Source organism: Osmia bicornis, chromosome 6 (genome assembly GCF_907164935.1).
Source record: "Osmia bicornis bicornis chromosome 6, iOsmBic2.1, whole genome shotgun sequence".
Taxonomy (NCBI): Eukaryota; Metazoa; Arthropoda; class Insecta; order Hymenoptera; family Megachilidae; genus Osmia; species Osmia bicornis.
The window spans coordinates 863,850-886,603 of record NC_060221.1 but is presented as its reverse complement, the minus strand read 5'-3'; the positions used below and the strand labels follow the sequence as shown (position 1 = coordinate 886,603).

Genomic DNA, 22,754 nt, shown 5'->3' with positions numbered 1-22,754 from the left:
CCGATTTCGAGGATACGATTTACTAGAGTTTACGTAAGCGAAACTTAAAGTAAAAGTTACAAAGATAGCACTATTGTACAAAATTCTTTGAAACGCTGACTAAGTGTATCGTAATTGACGTAAAAGGCCTGGAATACTGGCAGTAATTTAATTTAAATTTTTTATTCACGAAATCACCGTTAAATGAGAATTGTGCAACGGTTCATTCCGATATTCCATCGCTAATACTTGGCGTGCTTGCACGATTTTTGAATTATGTTACGATGAGATGAAAGATAAAAGTTATTTAACACCAGAAAACTTGAGTAAAATCTCGTCATTCTGCGAAGCTTAAGAAGAGAATAATAACCAGATATGTAGCTCTCAAAACGTGCAAAGTCTCAATTTTTTTCTTTTCATAATCAAAGTTCAGTGTTTCTTATCGTACATATTTCCAACAAAAATTTTATCTTCTATGCATTCACGTACCTTTGACGTAATAAATTAAACTCCTGTCGTAGATTCGAAATTTTCTTCCTCATCTTTTTTACTGTTCATTGTGTATCATAAAATAGGTATTACCGATAAAAATATTATTCAATTTTGGATTCATAAACTCAATCATCTAAGGATTATCTGTAATACCCCAGGGCATTATTTATCAAATATGTATTAATAACAGATGATAAATATTAATGCCTAGTTCTGATTTAAAAATATAGATTAGTTCTATAGAAAGATAGAAAATGTAACAAATTAGGGCCAATAACGGTAATACTGGTAATATTGATAATTCCAATATATCAAACTTGTCAAATCAATCTTCGTTTTTCATAAAATGAAACAATTAAACACTATTATAAATCGAATTTTTATTACTGAAATGATTATACTTTCTCTTTTCACGATAAAGAATAACAAGCGAGTTTTGTGCAAGGAATTGCAAAATGGAAATTCGTTGTTAATTTTAGCAACCTTAACCATACCTCGTAAATCCGGTTTAAACGAACCGCTGCAAAACTTGTGCAAAACTTGTATGTATAACTTACACGCGAATGCAGGAAGTAAAACTTGAATGTATACTAGCTACGACTAGTATTTATATACTTCTTTTATATAATATTGTTCAGCTGATGGATCAAGATCAGTACATTTCTTTCTTTTTTTTCCCCTCCAAGTAACACAAGGTTCATTGTTGCAAAATTTAATAGTATGTGTCGACATTTATAAAGGAAGAAAGATCTAAAATTATACGTGGGGTACATGAAACAATAAGCATCGAGGGAAAAAGGCAAGAAAAACAGGAATCTGGTTAAAAATAAAAAGTTATTAATGTGTTATCTCCCACGATCACGATCCTATAGAACACACGTGTGTGGTACACGTGCCAAACATATGTGATGAGAGATTGAAATATTTAGATATTTCCGAGTTCTGACACAGCAGATTTTAGACCAAAATTGGTAAAATAATCATCTATATGATTCTATGAATTTCTTAATTTAATTGCGATCTCATAAAAATATAATTAAGAGAAGAATAAGAAATAAGAAGTAATTAAACGTTACTAATGATTTAGAAATCTCTATAACGTAATTTTTAATTTTGATCTCACAAAGATCAGAAAATGTATCTAAATGTTAGCTGTTATCATAGAAATTTTATTTTTTAATTAGTGGTATCTTGTTGGATTACATATCGCAAAACATCTGATCAATAAGAAAATGTTACTCATAAATATCTGATAATGGTCTGTAACTTAACATTTCTCAAAATTGATAAGACACATATGAGATAACTTATATAATTAGTTATAATACAATATAACTATCGCCTCGCATCAATTAATTTCATTGTGAAGGCTGATGTATGCGGAGTGACACATTATAGTTTCCTACTTGACACGTAAGTGTTAATTCATAAATAACTCTTTTAACCATTTATTTCTAATTTCAATTAGAAATTTTTTTACTGTTGGTTTAAGTATTATTTTTAGTATTGATAATTCTCGAAATCCTGATTCGGAAAATATTAATTTAAAAACAGGTATTATGATCATTAATTATTGAATATCATAATACTTAATATACAACTAAAAAATAGGCAAAATTTTTGCTGCTTTAGTTGACATCCCTACACCATCCCTTTACAAACGATTCAACAATGCATTCGAGTTTCTTTAAATACAGAGAAACATGTACTCGTGTAAACCATATGCATCTCTAATGACAAAACAAATTTTTGAGGATCAGTGGTTCCAAAAGACCGCCCTGATGCCCGTCTCTGTTCTATCAGCCTCCACCCAAACACGTTTCGTCGATGCTCGATCCTTCCCCACGATCCTCCTGGCTTCATTTTGCACAAAGCGTGCCACAGTTCAACATAGTGTGTTCCAGTGGTTCACCGACTGAATGACGTCAAACCACAGCTCTTTCTCCGGAAAAGAGCTAGTGTTCTCGCTTCGCCACATGATACGTGCTTCTTAATTAGCGTGTCTAGTGTAAGAGTGGCCGCGGAAGTGGTTCAGTTGAATGATTCACAGTGAGAAAAACGTTGGAATCCTGGTTGCATCGGACTTTCTCACGTAGATACCTTCGAATCTCTTAAACGAGCTCCTCTTTGTGTTGATCCTGATTGAAAAGAGCATTTGCTCCAGCCACCCGAATGTCTGCGTATCTCTGTCCTCCTGGAACCATTAGCGGCGTTCTATCCCGAAGAAATTTAAGGTAAAATCGTTTCTGATATCGTTTATTGATCATTGATCAGTCGTTGACAATTGTCAAATTTCTTTTATTTCTTTTATTTCTTTTATTTATTAATTTGGATAAATTTTTAACACGTTGACTGTCACTGCGAAGACACAGGTGTAGTAAAGTATGGTGAAGCTTTAATTAATTATTAAAGATATTAATAAAATTTCATAGAAGATTATTTTATGTTTCAACATAATGGAATAAAGGGTTGGCGATAACAAAATTTTTCCAATTGCTTCGTTTTTCTTCGAGGAATAAAAAATGTCTGCGAATTCCTTTCAAATAACTTTCGTCGAATTTTTCATAATTTTCACAGAAATGAATCATTACAGCTTTCGAAAGTGACAGTGGTCTAGAGTCAAAACGAGCAACCGATTAATTTTTCTCCCCTGATGTCAGAACTTTCACGCTGAGAGCATTTCAAGCCGATCCAAGCGTACAACAAGCAGAATTATGATTTATCACGACCCACACGAGCCCCTTATCTCACCGGAAAAGAGCTCTTCGAATCTCTTTTTTTTTTTTTTTCGTTACAATGACGTTACAGATTACCGACTCCTCTCACGGATAAAGACTTTCCCGTAGAAAGATAGTTCGCGTTGCTTCCAATGATCCGCTGCATTTACAATCTGATTTCAACTTCCTGGTTCCTGCTTCAGAACGATTTATCTTTGTACTGTACGATCAGCTCGGTTTTAGTTCGATCGGTGAAACTGTAATTCGATTTCATGAGTGTATCAACTTTCACGTTGAATGTTATTTCACATCTCGCTAGGCACTTGTAATTTCTCTGCTCGTTACGAATAAACGTAACATAATGAGTACCCTTTGTTGAGTATGAATAGAGAGAGTCGTTCAACGAATCACTCTTTACACAATTTATTTTCTTTATTATCTGTTGCGTTTGAGATTCGTAAGGTACACATTGAAGATTTCCATTTTTCTGATGAAATTTCATCAAAGTAAAGCAATACTGTGCGATAATTAGCTGTACTTTCTCCAAATATTATACTAAATTACAAGTAACTTTCGCTATAGTTCCTGATTGAAATCCGTCAAAGAAGAATACACGAATTTCTCTACGAGCTATTGTTTCTTGCAATTGATAATTAGTTGCTTTGTATTAAGAATATTGATGAGAACCTTATATAGCCATTTTTGTTGAACTTTCCCCTTTAAATTCATATATGATAAGTAATATTTTCTTATACTTTTATGTCATGAAATCGAGTCAGACTCTTCTTCTGTATGATATGATTCATTACTGTCATTTTGTATTGAGAATATTTGCAAAGCGTTTCATGTGTAAGTGTTATTATGACATAATATAAGTGCTAGTAAGAGTTGGATTAATTCAAATAATTATTTTTTCTTCACAGGTGACACTGGCCTCTAATCACATAAAATGAAACTATACATCCTGCTCTCACTGCTGCTACAAATAACATTCACATTTCAACTAAAATTTCCTGTGAGTAGAACAGTTATTATAGTAATATTATGTCTTTCTAACGGTGAATTTGTTTTTCTTCGAAAAGTGGAATTCTTCGAAATTGACACGTATAAAATTTACGAAATTCCGCCAGACTTTAAATGTTATTTTCGTCCTTCTATTATTTTGAAATATCCAGAACGCGAAATCAAATTACGCAATTAACGCAGAACAAGGTGAAAGCGATTTAATTGAAGAGATCGTTAACTAGTTTCAGACTAGCCAACTGGACACAACCAACGAAACCTCAGGATGTTGTTACTGCAGTTTCAAAGACACATCGTACATGGAGTCCAAGTGCGGTGTGAAAACTTCTTTCATGACTTTGATTGAGAAACTGTTTGAATCGCGATGCGACATATCAAATGCTTGCAAGAGGCTCGGAAGTGAGCAACTACCTTATGAATGGTAAGAAATTCTGTACTGATTTATCAAACTTTCAATCCTTCATTCATCTTAATCCAATTACTTGAATTTCGTATATAGTCGATGAGAAAGAAACGTATAATTATAAATTTTAATTGATGTTTCAGAAATATCGCGATATTTTTATGTCTTGAAGTCGGACTTATGTTAGACGTTCCACATTTAGAAATCCACCATCTGACATATAACAACCTAATAAAACTGTTTCGAAACTTATTGTACAACACTTTTCAATCGAAATATGAATTATTAATTTATTATTCTAACTGTAAAATTATAAAAATTTAGGTTCGACTTCATCATAGTCGGAGCTGGTGTAGCTGGCCCTATAATTGCTCGAAGACTAAGCGACTTTCCTTGGTGGAGAGTCCTGCTAATTGAAGCAGGACCCGAAGAACCAACAATGACTTCGATTCCAGGACTCGCGTTCCATGCTGTTAATTCGACATTAGATTGGAATTATAAAACGGAACCTGCAGTACCTCACCCAACAGCATGTTTAGGTAAGTAATTCATTAAAGTACAATATCATCAGAAGAAAGAAATTAAATTTTCATTGAAATTTCAATGAATTATTTGAAACTCTAGAGACCGACGGTGTGTGCACTTGGCCGCGAGGAAGAATGGTTTCCGGAACCGGAGGTCTGTACGGAATGATGTACGCCCGAGGGCATCCGGAAGTTTACAATAGCTGGGCTAGGGGTGGAGCGAGTGGTTGGTCCTACGACGAAATCGTCCACTATTTCGAACGAGCTGAAGATCCGACCGATCAATCAATCCTATCTGACAAGCCCAGAACCGTCCCCATACCAGGTCCCATGAAGATTCAGTATTATTCCCACAAGCCCGCATTTGTCGATGAAGTACTGAAAGCTGCAGCCGAATTGAACTACAGAACGGCTAAATTGAAAGAATACACGCAGACAGGTTTCATGGTAGCCCCGATGGTCACTGAGAATGGGATGCGCGGTACGACATCCAGAAACTACCTGAGACCAGTCCATGGGAGGCATAACTTAAAAGTCTTAATTAACGCACAAGTAACAAAGATTCTGATAAACCAATGGCAGAACAGAGCCTATGGTGTGGAACTAATAGACAAAGATGGCTTCAAGAGGACCGTGAAAGCTAGCAAAGAAGTGATCCTATCAGCTGGTACCATTGGATCCTCTCAAATATTAATGAACTCTGGGATAGGTCCTAAGGAACACTTGACCAAGCTTGGTATACACACGTTCAAGGACCTGCCTGTGGGTCAGAATCTCCACAATCACGTGTCAGTTGCTATTCACTGCAGCATTAAGGACACTGCCTATGAACCTATGACGATGGACAGTGTCAACGAGTATTTGGAAACAAGGACCGGTCCTCTGAGTAGCACTGGACTGACCCAAGTGACTGCATTCCTCGAGAGCAGTTATGCTGTCACTGGTGTACCTGATATTCAACTGTTCTTCGATGGATTCTCACCGAAGTGTCCCAAAACTGGTTTAGAATTCGAGTGCCTAAACGGAGCTCTAGGTTTATGCCCTGATAGGAGACAGATAGTGATGAGACCGACTGTGGTCACCGTGGCTAGTCGTGGATACATGAAACTGCGATCTGCCGATCCAATTGCTCCACCTTTGATTTATCCTAATTATTTCACTGATACTAAGGATCTGAAGGTACTGGTTCAAGGGATCAAGAAAGCTATCGAACTGATGAACACGAGGACTATGAAGCAGTGGGACTTGAAACTGGAGTCTGTGATTCATCCCCTTTGCGCCAAGTAAGAATTCTTTCAATTGTGAATACTTCGCATTCATTAATGAACTAATCGTTTTCTTTCTCCAGCTATCATTTCGGAAGCGACGCTTATTGGGAGTGCTACGTAAGAGCCGCCACTGGACCAGAAAATCATCAGTCAGGCACTTGTAAAATGGGTGCATACGATGATCCAACAGCTGTGGTGGATCCGGAACTTCGAGTGCGCGGAATGATGAACCTTCGAATTGCCGACGCTTCCGTGTTCCCGAGTGTGCCAAACAGTAACCCTATCGCTGCTATAATGATGATCGCCGAAAAGGCAGCCGACATGATCAGGCATACGTGGACGAAGGATTGAACCATGATAACATTGACGTACACTTGAGTGCATCGTAGCGTTTCTACTGACTATACCTACACTCTCCTCCCTATTTCTTTTCCAAATCATTTTTATAATTAATATCGTGAAAAATAAAATTTTATGAATTCCTGCTTTCCGAGTAACGCCAATTTTCCTAGGGAAGCCTATTTTGCACGATGCTGTACATATTTCTTAAGATGATGAATTTTTTTATCTCGAACGTCAATGTTACGTGTGTACACTCTGATATCTACTATCGTATGGTATTTTACACGTGTGATATTTTTCATTTGATACTAGGCTGTTGCATATGAAATGACCGATTTATGTATAGAACTTTCAACGATTATAATTTCGTTAAAAATAACATTTATTAATCAAAACTACGAATCACTTTAGGGATTCCTATCTTATCATCGAAATTTGTCAAACTAATGCCATATTGTGTGTTCATTAGCTGTATTGCAAATACAAATATCAAGTCAACTTGATGTTTCATTCACTTTATATATTTTTTTACTGTTTAAAAATATATGTACCTCTGAGTCTAATGAAACCTTCGTAAAACAGATATGTGATATTTCATTTTTTATTACGATTGCATACTTTATGTACACATAGGTATATGTTCAGTAAAAATATATACTCTGTTTTATATGAGTAATTAATATATTTTGCTGTTTGTGGTCAGGCACGTACGTATTCCGTGCGCAACGTAAAAACAGTTTAAAATAAATATTTCATTTGATATTAATTCAAATTAAATATTGTATTTTAATAAACAACTACAGCTTTTAAGCTCCCAAAATACAAGATTTTTATCAAAAATATGAAAGTGGGTAACATTGATTTTCTCAGAAAACATTATCATCTATTGTCAAATTCATATTGTGACCGAAATAACTTGGGTCAAGTTCGTGATCCTTATACAATGCCCGCCGTAGTGACTATTTTAAGTGAATTTAAATGCTTTAGCTTTTGAGATAAAATACTTCCTGTTTCTTATATTTTAAAAAAGTACAGTCCGAAAATGTTGCTTTTAATTGTTATATTACTTCCTAAATGAATAAAGATGTTTTAAATGACTTAAAGATATTCCTATTATTGCTATTTTATATTTACAAGGTCAACAAGAGTCGTACAGGTAGAAGTTTTCCACGATACTCGTATCGGATAAACCATATTGCATTACCGCCACGTTTCGCGTTTCATGCATCGAAAAAATAGAAAAAATAAATGAATTTAAAAAACAGTGCAAAAATTAAATGAAAAGTATATCTACATTAATTAGGTTGACAACTAAATTTATAAATAGATGTTTCCTTCTGTAGAATTATTCATTAAAATTCAATAAACAATTTTCAATCAAAGTAAGTAACATTTGAAATAACAATCTTTTAAGATATTTACCAGTGATAATTTATTTTATTTCCTTACATTAAATGCGTCTGACTATTTGAAATAGAATTTCATTTTAACATGTCAATAACTGCATAATCTATTACATGCAGCCGATAAAATTTTTTCGACGAACCGTTGTGTACGGTAATAAAATAAAGACATACGGAGAAGAGAGAAGAAACTCACGTAAATAAGACGCGAGCGATACATAAGAGTCAAACGTAGTTCTGTGCGCTTGAAGAATGTTTCTATCTTCGATTTGTGCTGAGAAGTAGATTAGAATTCATGGAATTTTAATTTTTGTGCTTTGTTATTTGTTTGAAAGATCTATTGGTTAGTTGAATTTCAATAATTTTTTAATAAAAATCCATTTTGCATTGTCCTATTTACAAATTTAATGACGTAAAAATTAGGCGAAGAGATGAAAAATGGTGGAAAAATTTGGAATGTTCAGAAACCATTAGAACGTTTATTTGATTTTCCCGATTATCAATGGAGTATATTATCTAAACTGAACATCATTTGACAAATTACTAATAGCTTATTCATTTCAGAAAGTGAAATCAACCTGTACAAAAAAAAAGAAACAGAACCTGAACGCCTAGTATTACATTAGTTGAACCTCATTGCGTCTTTGTAACTATTCTGACTGAATATTATCAATGATTCCAGATAAAGAAAAACAACGATCCACGATGGAGTCGTGTATGGCAACAGGTTGTGCCGCAGCGCTATCATCAGTGCCAACTTCCATTTTTTCGCAACTGGTACATCTGATTCTAATGTCGCAATGTAGTCTAGGGAATAAGGAGGATTATCCTGTAGATCGCAAGGACGAAATTCTCGCTTCGAATAGGGAATTCGATTTTGTTATTGTTGGAGGTGGAACCGCGGGAACTGTTTTGGCGCACAGATTAACAGAGATACAGAATTGGGACGTTTTACTGATAGAAGCTGGAGAGGACCCTATTCCTGAAAGCGACATACCTGGTCTAATGTTACTTCTGTTTGGTGAATACCAGGATTACGCTTACCAGGTGTGTATTAATATTTAATTAGTAAATTTAAAAATGAATTTCGAATGAAGAAATCTCCAATATTTTTCACACAGGCTGAACCTCAAGAAGGATTCTGTCAAGGCATAAAAAACAAACGGTGCAGATGGTCAAAAGGCAAAGCACTGGGTGGTAGCTCAGTGATCAACGCGATGCTCCACGTATTCGGCAACGACAGAGACTACAACGAATGGGCAAGCCTGGGTAACAAAGGATGGAGCTACGAAGAGGTGCTTCCCTACTTCAAGAAATCTATAAACTGCCCGATGGAACATCTAAGCAAATGGGGAGAGAAACACTGTGGAACTGAAGGACCAATGAATATCAGAAGCTACAATTACACTCAAACGAACTTCCAAGATATCATCTTGGATGGTGTACGCGAGTTAGGTCTGGACGTTCTGGAGCCTCTGATCAGTGATCGTTACATCGGATATGGTAGAGCATTAGGTACCATCGACAGTGGACGAAGAGTTAATGGTGCCAAGGCTTTCTTGTCTCCCATCAAGGATCGACAGAACCTTTACGTAATGAAATCCAGCCGAGTGGACAAGATCCTGATGAAGGATACTCGAGCAACAGGTGTTCGAGTCACGTTAAAAGACGGTCGATCTATTGATATCAAATCAAAGAAGGAAGTGATCCTCTCTGCAGGTAGCATCGCCAGTCCTCAGCTGATGATGCTTTCCGGTATAGGACCCAAGGAACACCTGCAACAGATGGAGATACCAGTGGTGGCTGACCTTCCGGTAGGCAGGAACCTGCAGGATCACGTGGTCTGGCTTGGAATGCACATAGCCTACTTGAACGAGTCCACCAGTCCTCCGCCTTCCACCTACGCGATGGATATAGCATACGACTACCTGGTGCACAATTCCGGGGAGCTGGCTACCGTTGGCATTGATCTACTTGGTTTCGTGAACGTCAACGACCCCAGCTCCAAATACCCGGATATCGAGTTTGATTACGGCCACTTCCCGCGATGGAACGCGCTCAAAGCAGCCACTTTGCTGAAGGCTTTCAACGCGGACGACGCCCTAGTGCAAGTGATATACGAAGAAATCATGCAAGCGGACTTGCTTGTCCCTTGCACGATCCTTCTACAACCGAAGAGTAGGGGAATGGTCGAGTTACGAAGCACGGATCCAGCTGAACCTGTCAAGATTCACGCGAATTATTTTCACGAACAGGAAGATCTGAGGACGTTGATGAAGGCCGTGGATACTGTTAAGAGTCTTTTGAATACGGAACCGATGAGGAAGCATGGAATGCGATTGAATTATTTTGATATTCCTGGCTGCAGGGACACGGTACCGGATTCTGAAGAATATTGGGAGTGTAGTATAAGACATATAGCCGGTTCGCTGTTCCATGCGGTTGGAACAGCTAGGATGGGGCCAAATGGTGATCCCATGGCTGTGGTGGATCCTAGGTTAAGGGTGCATGGTATTGAGAGGTTACGGGTGATCGATGCATCGATCATGCCAAATATTGTTAGTGGAAATACTAATGCGCCGACTATGATGATCGCCGAAAAGGGTGCAGATATGATTAAAGAAGATTGGTCCATGAAATTTAAGGAGGAGTTGTGAAGAATTGATAACATTTGAGAAATGAAATTGAGAAATGTTACAGTTGTTAATGTCTTGAAGTTCTAATCATCGAATTAAGTTTATGATTCATTTTATAATTCACCATACCTTCTGCTTTAATACTATGTAAATAATATTGTCATTCTGAAGCACATATCTGTATTATTATAATAAAAGCCCGAAAAAAAATCTTAAAATAAATATAATGGTAATTACAATAAAAATGACTTTTTTGCAGTTGTATCATTGTTTCTTCGGAATGACATGGACCATTTTTCATTACGAATGCCCAGTGCAAATGAGTTGATACGCGAGAAACAGAGTGCAATGGAATTTCTAATAAATGAAAGTGTGCACTTCGAACCACGGCAAAAACTCTAGGAAAGATACAGGAACAAGAAACAAGCGGCACCAGCCATGTTTCCTTCGAGTGTTTCGTTAAAATCGACTATAGAGGAACCACGATACTCGCGACAAGCCTTCCTGTCGATTCATTTCTGTAAGGACCTTCGTGAAAGCTGCTCGAAACAGTTTTATTATTTACAACAATAAAAAGTGATATCTTGTTACTATTACAATTGAAAAAATCTACGTGATCATTTAACATCAATCTCTTTTTCTTTTATATTAATAATGTTTATGGTGCTGACTTGTTGCAGTTAATCGGTGAGCGAAATTGTAATAGATTATTAATAATTAGACCTACACAGTTTCTCTGATAATAAGAAATTTTAATTATTTTTATTATTCACTTCATATCAAACTATCCGAACTTTTCAATATGTTTAATATTTTTACAGTAGAATTTTATAACTTGAAAGTTCCAATATTTACAATAATTGTACAATTTTTTTCAACAGTATCGAGGCAATTAAGAAGAATCAAAATTCCAAAGATCCCTGTAAATATCATGTCTTGGGTGCCTCCAGATTTGATAAGTCTTTGTTCACCTCACTCTACAGTTTCAACATGTCAACCACCTACCTTAATGTTCCTAGCATTTATTGCCCATCTATTTGGCCACTCCAAAGATTCTTACTACTCCTCGTTACACCCGTTAAATCAACCAAATCCATCGTGGGACTTCGATATAAAAAGACCAAGCCCGCCGTATTATCAAGAGCACTTTTCAAGGAAGGACCACTTCGAAACAGATTCCTCCTTTCCAACATCGATAAAGAAGGTTTACAGCTCACTTCCAGTTATATCCAACGACGGAAACCATGAAAGTGCTCTAGTTAATGTGAAAACGACAATTCCGGCCGTGAATTTTGCTCAAGTTTATGGCTTCTATCCTCGATTCGATATCGCCACGGTTTACGACCACATTGCTGGTCTCGAAGGTAAACGAATTTCGATTTTATCATGGTTAGCATGTTTTCTGTCTGTTCACAGTTTCACTACTTTTTTTGCACGAAACAAGCCGAGTTTACAGGGTGAAACTAATGCCCCTGTTTCATAGATGCACATTGTCTATTGGAAATTTGTATTCTAACCCTTTTCAAAAAATATATTATTTATTATTTAAAAAATGATATTTAAAAGATATTAATGAATTTTTGTACGTTACAGTATTCGATAATTACTATTTTTATTCACAGACAAAATCTACAGGAAACCTCAAAGAACGATAAACCAGAATGTCAACACTTTTCCACATTTGCCAAATTTTGGTGACAAACTAGAATACCAAAATCCAGCTGTACAAATTATTCAAAAGACATATGACAACTTGATTGAGAAACAAAATTTTCATTACACCGAATCACCTTTAAATCAACCAATAAATTATATCAGTAATTATGGTAGTTCACATGCAACAGAAAGGATGGAGGCGAGAAGTTCCATAAATTTTCCGCGTGCATCGAAATTCTTGAAGAAAGAATATGATTTCATCATAGTAGGAGGTGGCTCGGCCGGGTGCGTTCTTGCTAACAGACTGAGTGAAATAAAAAATTGGAAGGTAACTAATTATTTCATTTTCTTTTTCTCAGAAAACGACTATCGTAGACTAATACAGAAATGAAAGGCAGAACGAAATTCCAAGAGGTAGAAAAAAAATTATGGTTTGGAAGGAATGTGTCTTTACGACGCATGAAAATTATTCCTAAAACAGAGTTTCATTGGCCTGACAGTAAATCGCAAATCCGTGACTAATATTCTGACAAACATTTCTAAAAATAATTAAATGGCACACCCTGTATGCTGCTTTTATCGTCGTCAACGTCGAATAATTAAATAACAAACTTAACAGTGTTATACGTTTGAAAGCGTGTTTAATCGGCGCGAAGCCACAGAATAGTCGTAACATAATCATTGACAATCTTGTGTTCTGTGACCCGTTTCAGGGAAGCCCTGACTTTTCATCGAAGGATTATCAAGTTTCTTACTTTCGCTACTGTTTGAACGCAGCTGATTTGAATTATTTTAGCATCAGTTTCAAAGGCCCCCACCTAGTATACTAAAGAAAAGAAAAATTGAATTCTAGAAGCTATTTTTCAATTTCTAGGTGCTTCTGTTGGAAGCTGGAATAGAAGAACCACTGGTAGCTGATGTTCCAGCCTTCGCCTCTATGTTGCAAGCTAGCAATATCGATTGGATGTATCGTACACAACCAGAACAACACTCTTGTCGATCGAGAAGGGGTAGAAGCTGTGCATGGGCAAGGGGTAAGGTACGCGTCCGAAAGCTAATTCCAGATACCGCAGTCATCAAATCGTAAATATACGTTTCTCAATAATTAGTATTATAAATTCAGGTAATGGGTGGTTCCAGTACGATCAATTACATGATTTATATCCGTGGCAATCCTAAAGATTACGACGAATGGGCTGAGAAAGGCAATTATGGATGGAGTTACCAAGACGTCTTGCCATATTTTCTTAAATCCGAGAATAACGAGGATCCAGAGGTGATGAAATTTTTATGAAATTTTATAATTTAGCCCTCAAAAGATGGCCTCATTACTCTATACTCGATTAATCTCAAATTCTAATAATATCGACCTAATTAACCTGAACCAATTTCTTGTTCAGATCGTTAAAGAGAACCCGTACTACCACAATCAAGGGGGCTACCAGACGGTGGAACGATTTCCCTACACCGACCCGAACACAGAGATTTTAGTAAACGCGTGGCGGGAACTCGGACTCGACCCAGTGGATGCCAACGCGGACAGACAGTTGGGCGTGATGAGACTTCAAATGACCTCGCTCCACGGAGCACGTCAGAGCGCGAACAGTGCTTTCGTCAGGCCTGTCAGACGCAAAAGAAAGAACCTGACCGTTAAAACCCAAGCCCATGTCACCAGACTGCTGATAGACGGTATAACGAAACGTGTGACAGGAGTTGAGTACACTTCAACGATCACAGGATTCAGCAAACTTGTCTCGGCTAGGAAGGAGGTGATTTTATCAGCAGGAACGATCAATTCACCGAAAATCCTTATGCTTTCCGGTATAGGTCCGATGGAAGATCTAAAGAAACACGGGATCAACGTTTTCAGCGACCTACCGGTAGGTAGGAACCTTCAGGATCATGTAACAATGGACGGTCTGGTGATAGCGTTGAATGCTACTTCGACTACCAAGACTAACCTGGAGAAGAAGAAGGATGTGTTTTATTATCAGAACACCCATAAGGGTCCTTTGTCCTCCACCGGAACCCTCGCCTGTGGTGTATTCCTACGAACCATCTGGGAACACGAACACGGTCTGCCTGACATCCAGTACGCATTCGATGCCAGCAATCGGATGGACTTTCTGCGTGACCCTGCAGAGTTTGGGGAAACAGCGGTGGAACCTTTATCTTATTACGATGCCATCAATATCAGACCTATTCTATTGTCACCGAAAAGCAGAGGACTTGTGTTATTGAATGATAGCGATCCCTTGTGGGGTCCACCGCTCATTTATCCCAGATACTTTACTGCTTATCCCGACGCGGAAGCCATGGTGGAGGGAATACGGGCTGCAGAGGAATTATTTCGTACCAATTCTTTTCAAGAACACGGCTTTACTTTCATCGATACCCCTCTACCAGCCTGTAGACACTTGCTCTTTGATTCGAGACAGTATTGGGGTTGCGTGATGATGGAGTACACCGCGACCATCTTTCATCCGGTTGGTACTTGCAAAATGGGACCCGTATGGGATCCAGAGGCTGTGGTGGATTTGAGGCTGAAGGTATACGGGGTGCATGGGCTCAGGGTGGTGGATGCTTCCATAATGCCGAAGATTATTAGGGGAAATACGAATGCGCCTACTATTATGATCGCTGAGAAAGCTAGTGATATGATTAAGGAGGAATGGTTGTATAGAGATGAATAAATGGGATGTTTTTTGTTATTGTTATTTTTGGATTACATTCACATTATTGTTATTGATTTCATCGACAAAAATTTATGATAATTAATAAGTTTCACTTTTTAAGGGTTCACTTTGTGTTAATGCGACGCTTCATTTACCCTTTTCTCAGTCAATTTGTGAATTGAATTTTCTATTAGTAAAGAATATAAGCAAATCAGATACCGTGCAGACTTGGATACATTGCGTGTTGCCTACTGTTAGGCTCCTAAAGAATCGAACCTCGTTGAACAAAAGTTGTTGGTTACTTAAAATTTTCAAATATAAGAAAAATAAATTTTAACAAATGTTTGTTTTCGTTATTCCTTATCCCTCTTCTTCATTAATATTCTCATCAAAATTGTTCCCTCAATTATTTTATTATATTAAATTCCTGGGGCAGGTAACTGGTGACCCCTGCGGTATTCCAGGTATTAACACACTACACTGGAAAAGAACTTACCACCGTAACCATTTAGGAACAAAGAAAACTTTCACGCGAAGGATCCTTCCCGATTTTCGAAACACGCCACTCTCCGGACACGATATTATGGAATTGGAGTGAAAAGTCGGGTCGGTGCAAAGCCGATTTCAAAATCACCTGGGCGAAAGTGAAGTGCTTTTATTGGTCGTGTAGTACAAACGCGACGAAGAATGAGAGATATCTAAATAGAAAAGAGTATAGAGAAAGTGGACAAGAAATTTTGGAATGCTATCATGTCCGACCTGGAAATTGTCATTTTTAATTAATATTTTGTTTTAAATTTTATCATATGAAAGATCCTTTTATATTAAGCAATAGAAGAAAATCTAGTTCCATTTCATTCAAAGTCACAACAACCTGTATTAGAATTAGAATTTCATCAGCTGTATGTAATCTCTACAACTATGGAAATCGTGTTTTTACAGCCTAACTTTTTTTACCTATTTATATTACAACATTACATGCTACTTATAAGTGCAAGAAAAATAATGTCGTTTTGTTTTTTTCCTCCCTTTTTTTAAACAATAATTTATGATTGTAACAGTTGTATACAGAAAACACTGCTTACTTTACAATATTAATTATTCATTCAGACTTTTTTATTTACCTTTGATACAAAGTTGAGAGATTCAATTTAACTAAAACAGAAAATTCTAACAAGGTTCATGTTTAGTATAATTTGTAGTAACAAAGTAACAATTATATGACATTATGTATTTTTAAAATAAAATATTCTTAATAAAATTTCATTAATGTATTATTTACTTGTATAATTTCTGACGTATCGTTGAATCCTTGGCTCACTTTCAGAAGCTATGAATAATATTATAGTTAATGAAAAGAAATTTCTAAGCTATATATCAAGGATTCATCAAAGTTCACCTTATTCAACGAACAGAATCGTCCCATCATTTCGAATGATGTATCCATGCATCTCCAACACAGTAAATGACATCGTGCACGAAACCACGTGTACCACAGCGACCACAAAAATACATTTCACCATAGTTCGACTGCGAAATCATAAATTAGGATCGCAAACAACCTTGAGGATCTTAATGAAATCTTTATCATGTACCTATAATATTTGCGAAATGAGATATTATTGAGATATTAATTCACAAAGGTGAAAACTAACCCATTAACGGTCGGAATTTTTATTTAATTTCAGTTTGAAATTTTGTTAATTGAATCTACAATTTTAGGTTGAGAAACATGAGTTTTACTGTTAAATATTTGTTTTTAAAATATCCTGGTGCAAATTAACCTAAATTGCCCCACGAGATCTTAGAGCGCCACTTCATTTTTTTTCTTTTTCCATCAAGATTTGCCATAAGGGCAAAATTCCTGGACAATTCTACCCTAGTGATTCATGGGTACCGCAATTTGCCAGGAGATAAGCTTCGAGGCAGTGATGAGACAAATGATAACATAATCAGAGACGGACATCTAGTCTACCTACTTCAAATTTTCTTTCTATTTTAATATTCTTTTGCACGACTTTGCCAGGAGGGCAAACCCATGGGCAGAATTGATTGACAAAGTACGACGTTCCTTATGGGTCAAAGTGGTGGTACCTACAACCGTACGCTTTATACGTCGAACGTAATGTTCGAACACTCAGTCTTTCGCTTTCTCTGCGTCCGCGAGCTGCTCGATCGGTCACTTATTTCACGTGCTTTCGAGCGTGGTCCACGAGAGTGTCCTTTTTGGGGAACGTCGGACAAAACCCATCACGGTACGGATCATCGAAACCACAGTGAAATGAGAATCATTTTACACCTGTACAATCTCAGACAACCGAGATCGTTGTAGAATATTTTATTATTGACAGTGTTTATTTATTATTAGATGAAGTTCAATTTTTCTGATCCTATCGAAGCAACGTTGAACAGTATTTTTGTTTGTTAAAATAAACGAAATGGTGATATATAGAAATTGAATTTTGACAAGGTCCAATCTGATTCTATCATGATTTTAAAGGGTTAAACTAATTGACAAACTAATACCTTATCTTCTGATACTCGGTATAGATTTATCTAGTTTATAAAAAAGAAAGGGTTAAATTAAAGAAACTGTGTTAATTGATGAAATGCACGTAGAAAGAAAGTACGTCGTAGTCGGTGCCGAAAAGGTTTGATCGATGACACGATGCCCGTGAACGTCTATGTCACTGGACTGCATTGTTAAAAGAAGAAAGTTATGCAAACGTTTCACCTGTACACTTCTTGCTATTTCTTCTACGTATGGTAAACCTGAAGCAACAAATACAACTTTTTCTGGTAGTGAATGGGGCTAATTAACATGTAACTGAGAAATGATGCTTCATCAACTTCGCGTGACAATTTGTACTCGAGATTGCGTGACTCGAAGTGCATAAATCAATGAAATGATTTACGTTCTCGTTGAAAGAGTATCACGTTTATGCAAACGTAAAGTTTCTTTAACTCTTTAAGGATTTTTTTTTAAGCAATTTTTTGTTGAATGATATCTGACAAGAACTTGAGTAGAATTCCTTTCTAATCTGACCAAGGTTAATTTAGCGATGTATTTCGAGATAACAGAATGAAAAGGTAACTTCGTAATTTCCAGCATCCTACTCTAAACCCTCTTTCGAAATTTCACTAGAAGTCAATGTCATAATCTTTCTATTAAAAGGTCGATTTACATAAAAATGTTGAAATCAACATAAAAAAAAAAATTAAAACGTAATCATTTACAAATATTTAATCACTGATTAATAATGAGGGATGCAATTTTCAAGAATCATACAAAAATTGCAAAATTTAATTTTGCTATTATTTTTATCTTAATACTTTATATCGTTGGCATTGATTTGCAGATATTGTGAACAGACTGTTCAAGAGGAAGTAACCAGGAACAATAAAAATTTGCTGGCTCGTTTGCCATTAAACAAAGTTATAATGCCACCTCTTAGGGCCACCGTCATACAAACACACTTAAGCGAACACAAATTATGGTACCACTGCAGATAATGTCAACTCAATGATCAAAAAGATTTTCGTTCGGAAAATTCTGCAAAAATTCGAATACAAAAATGACACTCGCAACAGTGACTTCGGTGGCGATAAAAAGTGCCACTATCCTTCTGGGTAAAGTGGCTATAGTTCCTATTCTGATAGCGGCACTTGCATATTTTAATTACGACCTGATGGATCCTGAAAATCAGCCAAAGGTTACGAAGCAACTGAGAAGAGAGTATGACTTTGTGGTTGTGGGTGGAGGATCAGCTGGAAGTGTGGTAGTGAACAGACTGACGGAAAATCCAGAATGGAACGTGTTACTGTTGGAAGCTGGAGGACAGGAGACAGAGATAACTGATGTTCCAATTTTGTCTATCTATTTACATAAGAGTAAATTGGACTGGAAATATAGGACACAACCTCAGGATTCGGCTTGCCAAGCCATGGTGGATCGACGATGTTGCTGGACTAGAGGAAAGGTGAGATTTTTCGAAATTTTTCAAATTAGTAAGACAGACTTTTAATTATTTATCAAAATTTCAGGTCCTTGGAGGTTCAAGCGTTCTAAACACAATGCTATACGTCCGAGGAAATCGACGAGATTTCGATCAATGGGAAAGTTTCGGAAACCCCGGTTGGGGTTACGAAGACGTTCTACCCTACTTCAAGAAATCCGAAGATCAAAGAAATCCCTATTTGACTCGTAACAAATATCACGGTGTTGGTAAGATCAACATCTCTAATACCTACGCATGTACTCTAGATCGATTTCTAAAAAATCTCAAAATTCTGATTCTTTCTAGGAGGATATCTGACGGTTCAAGATTCGCCTTACAACACCCCCTTAGGAGTAGCCTTCCTGCAAGCCGGCGAGGAGATGGGCTACGACATCGTCGACATAAACGGCGAGAAACAAACAGGCTTCGCATTTTTCCAGTACACCATGCGAAGAGGCACAAGATGCAGCGCCGCTAAAGCATTCGTCAGACCCATACAACTCCGGAAAAATTTCCACCTATCCCTATGGAGTCACGTTACCCGAATTTTAATACAACCTGGAACCAAAAGAGCCTATGGCGTAGAGTTCATCAGAGAGGGTCGCAAGGAAGTGGTCTACGCCCGAAAAGAAGTGATCCTTTCCGCAGGTGCCATAAACTCCCCCCAGCTATTAATGTTATCAGGAATTGGACCTAGGGAACACCTGCAGGAAGTCGGAGTTCCGGTGGTCCAGGATCTGCCAGGTGTCGGGCAGAACCTGCAGGACCACATAGCCGTAGGAGGTTTATCATTCCTCATCGATTACCCTATCAGTACCGTGATGCACCGTCTGGTGAACCTCAACTCGGCTCTACGATACGCCATCACCGAAGACGGCCCACTGACCTCAAACATCGGACTGGAGTCGGTCGGCTTCATCTCCACCAAGTACGCCAATCAGAGCGACGACTGGCCAGACATAGAATTCATGCTGACCTCTTCGTCGACCAGTTCCGACGGTGGTACCCAGGTGAAAAAAGCTCACGGATTGGCTGATGACTTCTACAACGAGGTGTTCGGGAAGATAAACAGTCGTGATCTCTTCGGGGTGTTCCCTATGATGCTCAGGCCCAAGTCTCGTGGATTCCTTAAACTGAGAACGAAGAATCCTCTCGACTATCCTCTGTTATATCATAATTACTTGACTCATCCCGATGACGTGAATGTATTGAGGGAAGGGGTGAAAGCAGCCATAGCTTTTGGCGAAACTAGCAGCATGAAACGGTTCGGTGCCAGGTTTCACAGTAAACCACTGCCCAACTGCAAGCACATCCCTCTGTTCACCGATGAGTATTGGAACTGTGCCATACGTCAGTATACCATGACCATATATCACATGAGCTGCACTGCGAAAATGGGACCCTCCACTGATCCCATGGCTGTCGTGGATCCTGAGTTAAGGGTCTACGGTGTGGCTGGTCTGAGAGTCATCGATGCTTCCATCATGCCCACCATTACTAATGGGAATATCAATGCGCCTGTGATTATGATAGGAGAGAAGGGTGCGGATTTGATTAAGAAACAATGGTTATCGAGACGAAAAAGGGACAATGTCACGATAATTTGATTTTGTTTTTTGTAAGAATCATTGTTAATGAATGTGAATGTTAATTTATACTTTTGGAGGTAAAAGAATGTGTACATATTTAGGTGTTTTTTTTTTTAAGATAAATCTATGAACTTTTTTAAATAAATGCTTAATTATATTCCGAGTTAAAATTTAACCAAATACCACTTTTCGAGGGTTAATACGAATATCAAACTGTGAGTTTACTGTCGAAACTCGCAAACAAATGAGAAGTACGAGATTAAAAGTACATGACCGCATTGGCAAACCCGTTTCAACTCTTGAAACTCACTCGTTACCACACACACACAATCGATACGAAGCATTGCCACACATTTGATCGTCTACTACAACTTGGACTGTGACCTATATGCTGGTTTACGAGAAAATTTGCAGAAAATTGGTTCAACTTTTTGATTTCCATTCGAAACAGGATTTGGTGCAACTTTTTATGTGTCTTGAGAAATTGTAAAAGTAGACATTGATCATAAAAATTGATAAAACTGCATATTTACAGTTCGATGGAAGTTGATGTATGGAAACTAATAACAGGTTAATTTAGCTACAAAGTAGTATTTATGACTAATGAAATATTTATACGAAATATTTTGTGCTAAATTTTTATGTAATATTTATTCTAATAAGGAAAATAAATTTTTTATTTTTATTAAATATTTCAAAATACTGAACCTATAAAGTTATGAAATATTTTGAAAGAATTACAATCATATTAATTGCATCGTATTAACATTTTGAATGCCATAATATTTCCCAATTATGAATAATTTTCTTAAATACCTGTTTTCTTAAGAAAATGAGGTAAATATTATTAAAAAAAAATAACCTAATTAAACGAAACTTTTTACAGTATTAGTGTGGCACTGCAAATGTTAATGATATATTCCATATTCTAATACCTTATTTTCGAAATATTCAGTACAATTTAAAGACGGATTACTTAAATTGCTGCAATCATTCGAATAAAGAATTCATATTCAAAATGATTTAAATTACTTGAACAGTTCAAAGATCAACTATTCAAAGGCCCCAAAGTGCACTGATTCCAATATGTATTCCGGAAACAATTTTCGATTACGTTACCATTACTCGTTCCTAGTTGTAATAATATGTTTACGCTTTCTGAGGAGAAAATGTTTTTATTTCTGCTGTTCCATGCTATATAGTTTTCTGGGTTAACTTGTTTCAAATCGCATTATTATGATATTGTTTCCTATGGCGAAGGAACTAGGTCATAATTTTTTTCGCTCTTTTGTATCTGCTGCAGCAAATATTGTAAATAAAAATAAATATAAGAACAATACGAAGAAATTTGTTTTAAAACGACACAGTATCTTAAAAGTTTTTGTGTTTTATTATAATAAAGAAGGTCAAGGAAATCAAAATCTAAAAATACCTGGGGTATCAATTTTTAAAGGGCAAAAAGTGACTTGATTAAATTGTTACGCTCGAAAAAACACTCCGTGAAGAGTGAAGATAAACGAAACCCATAAAAATCACAAATTTCTTGTTTTAAATTACAAAAGGTTCTACTGAGATTTTTGTTATGCGATTAATTTTTGTAGCGTTAATAAAAAATTATTTGAGATGTGTCTTAAAATACATAAATAAAAAATTATCTTCAACGTTAATTCAATAATAAAGTGGTCGATAACTGGTTCAAGCCTGTTTTTATTAAATTGCAAAAAACGATTCAAACCTTCACTTTGTCTGATATCAGAATGCGTTCGAAGAGATAAACTACTTAGTTCAACAGAGATTTCAACCGCGAAACTTTTGAATGTCCTTGGACACATCACGTTGATTCGTTCGAACAAATGAAAGTACATTTCACCTGCAACAAGTTGCATAACTCACCAGCCATTAACAAGAAGTTCTCGATCTTTTAGCCTCTCAAACAGAATGCTACTAGTTTTTTTTTTATCCAAGACAATTAGATAAATATTTTGAATCTATTTGTTTACATATGAAATCTTGAAATTATTTACTTTTTCAATCTAAAATGAATGGCGT

The 22,754-nt window shown here is 36.7% G+C and overlaps 5 protein-coding genes across 7 annotated transcripts in view; 4 read left to right on the top strand and 1 right to left on the bottom strand.

Annotated features, from left to right (window-relative positions):
• The window catches only part of LOC114873516 (flotillin-2), a 66,678-nt gene that overhangs the window by 17,475 nt on the left and 26,449 nt on the right, over positions 1-22,754 (bottom strand). The gene's annotated exons all lie outside the window — the stretch shown is intronic.
• LOC114873510 (glucose dehydrogenase [FAD, quinone]-like) lies at positions 1,739-7,845 on the top strand. Of its 2 annotated transcripts, none has more exons than XM_029181917.2 (6): positions 1,739-1,884; positions 4,112-4,203; positions 4,436-4,632; positions 4,939-5,153; positions 5,239-6,421; positions 6,487-7,845. In XM_029181917.2, the coding sequence occupies exons 2-6, from the start codon at positions 4,138-4,140 to the stop codon at positions 6,755-6,757; spliced, it is 1,932 nt and encodes a 643-aa protein (XP_029037750.1). In that variant the 5' UTR covers positions 1,739-1,884; positions 4,112-4,137; the 3' UTR covers positions 6,758-7,845. The 2 variants fall into 2 exon arrangements, with proteins under 2 accessions (XP_029037750.1, XP_029037751.1); XM_029181918.2 differs by lacking the exon at positions 1,739-1,884 and adding an exon at positions 1,937-2,705.
• On the top strand, positions 8,372-11,035 carry LOC114873512 (glucose dehydrogenase [FAD, quinone]-like). The gene is made up of 3 exons (XM_029181921.2): positions 8,372-8,494; positions 8,834-9,198; positions 9,273-11,035. Exons 2-3 carry the CDS (start codon positions 8,857-8,859, stop codon positions 10,806-10,808), a joined length of 1,878 nt encoding a protein of 625 aa, XP_029037754.2. The 5' UTR covers positions 8,372-8,494; positions 8,834-8,856; the 3' UTR covers positions 10,809-11,035.
• On the top strand, positions 11,135-15,393 carry LOC114873508 (glucose dehydrogenase [FAD, quinone]-like). The gene is made up of 5 exons (XM_029181913.2): positions 11,135-12,151; positions 12,410-12,771; positions 13,318-13,482; positions 13,567-13,719; positions 13,844-15,393. The coding sequence occupies exons 1-5, from the start codon at positions 11,590-11,592 to the stop codon at positions 15,134-15,136; spliced, it is 2,535 nt and encodes an 844-aa protein (XP_029037746.2). The 5' UTR covers positions 11,135-11,589; the 3' UTR covers positions 15,137-15,393.
• LOC114873517 (glucose dehydrogenase [FAD, quinone]) lies at positions 16,463-20,723 on the top strand. Its single transcript, XM_046286141.1, has 4 exons — positions 16,463-17,373; positions 18,478-19,098; positions 19,163-19,343; positions 19,423-20,723. The coding sequence occupies exons 2-4, from the start codon at positions 18,694-18,696 to the stop codon at positions 20,721-20,723; spliced, it is 1,887 nt and encodes a 628-aa protein (XP_046142097.1). The 5' UTR covers positions 16,463-17,373; positions 18,478-18,693.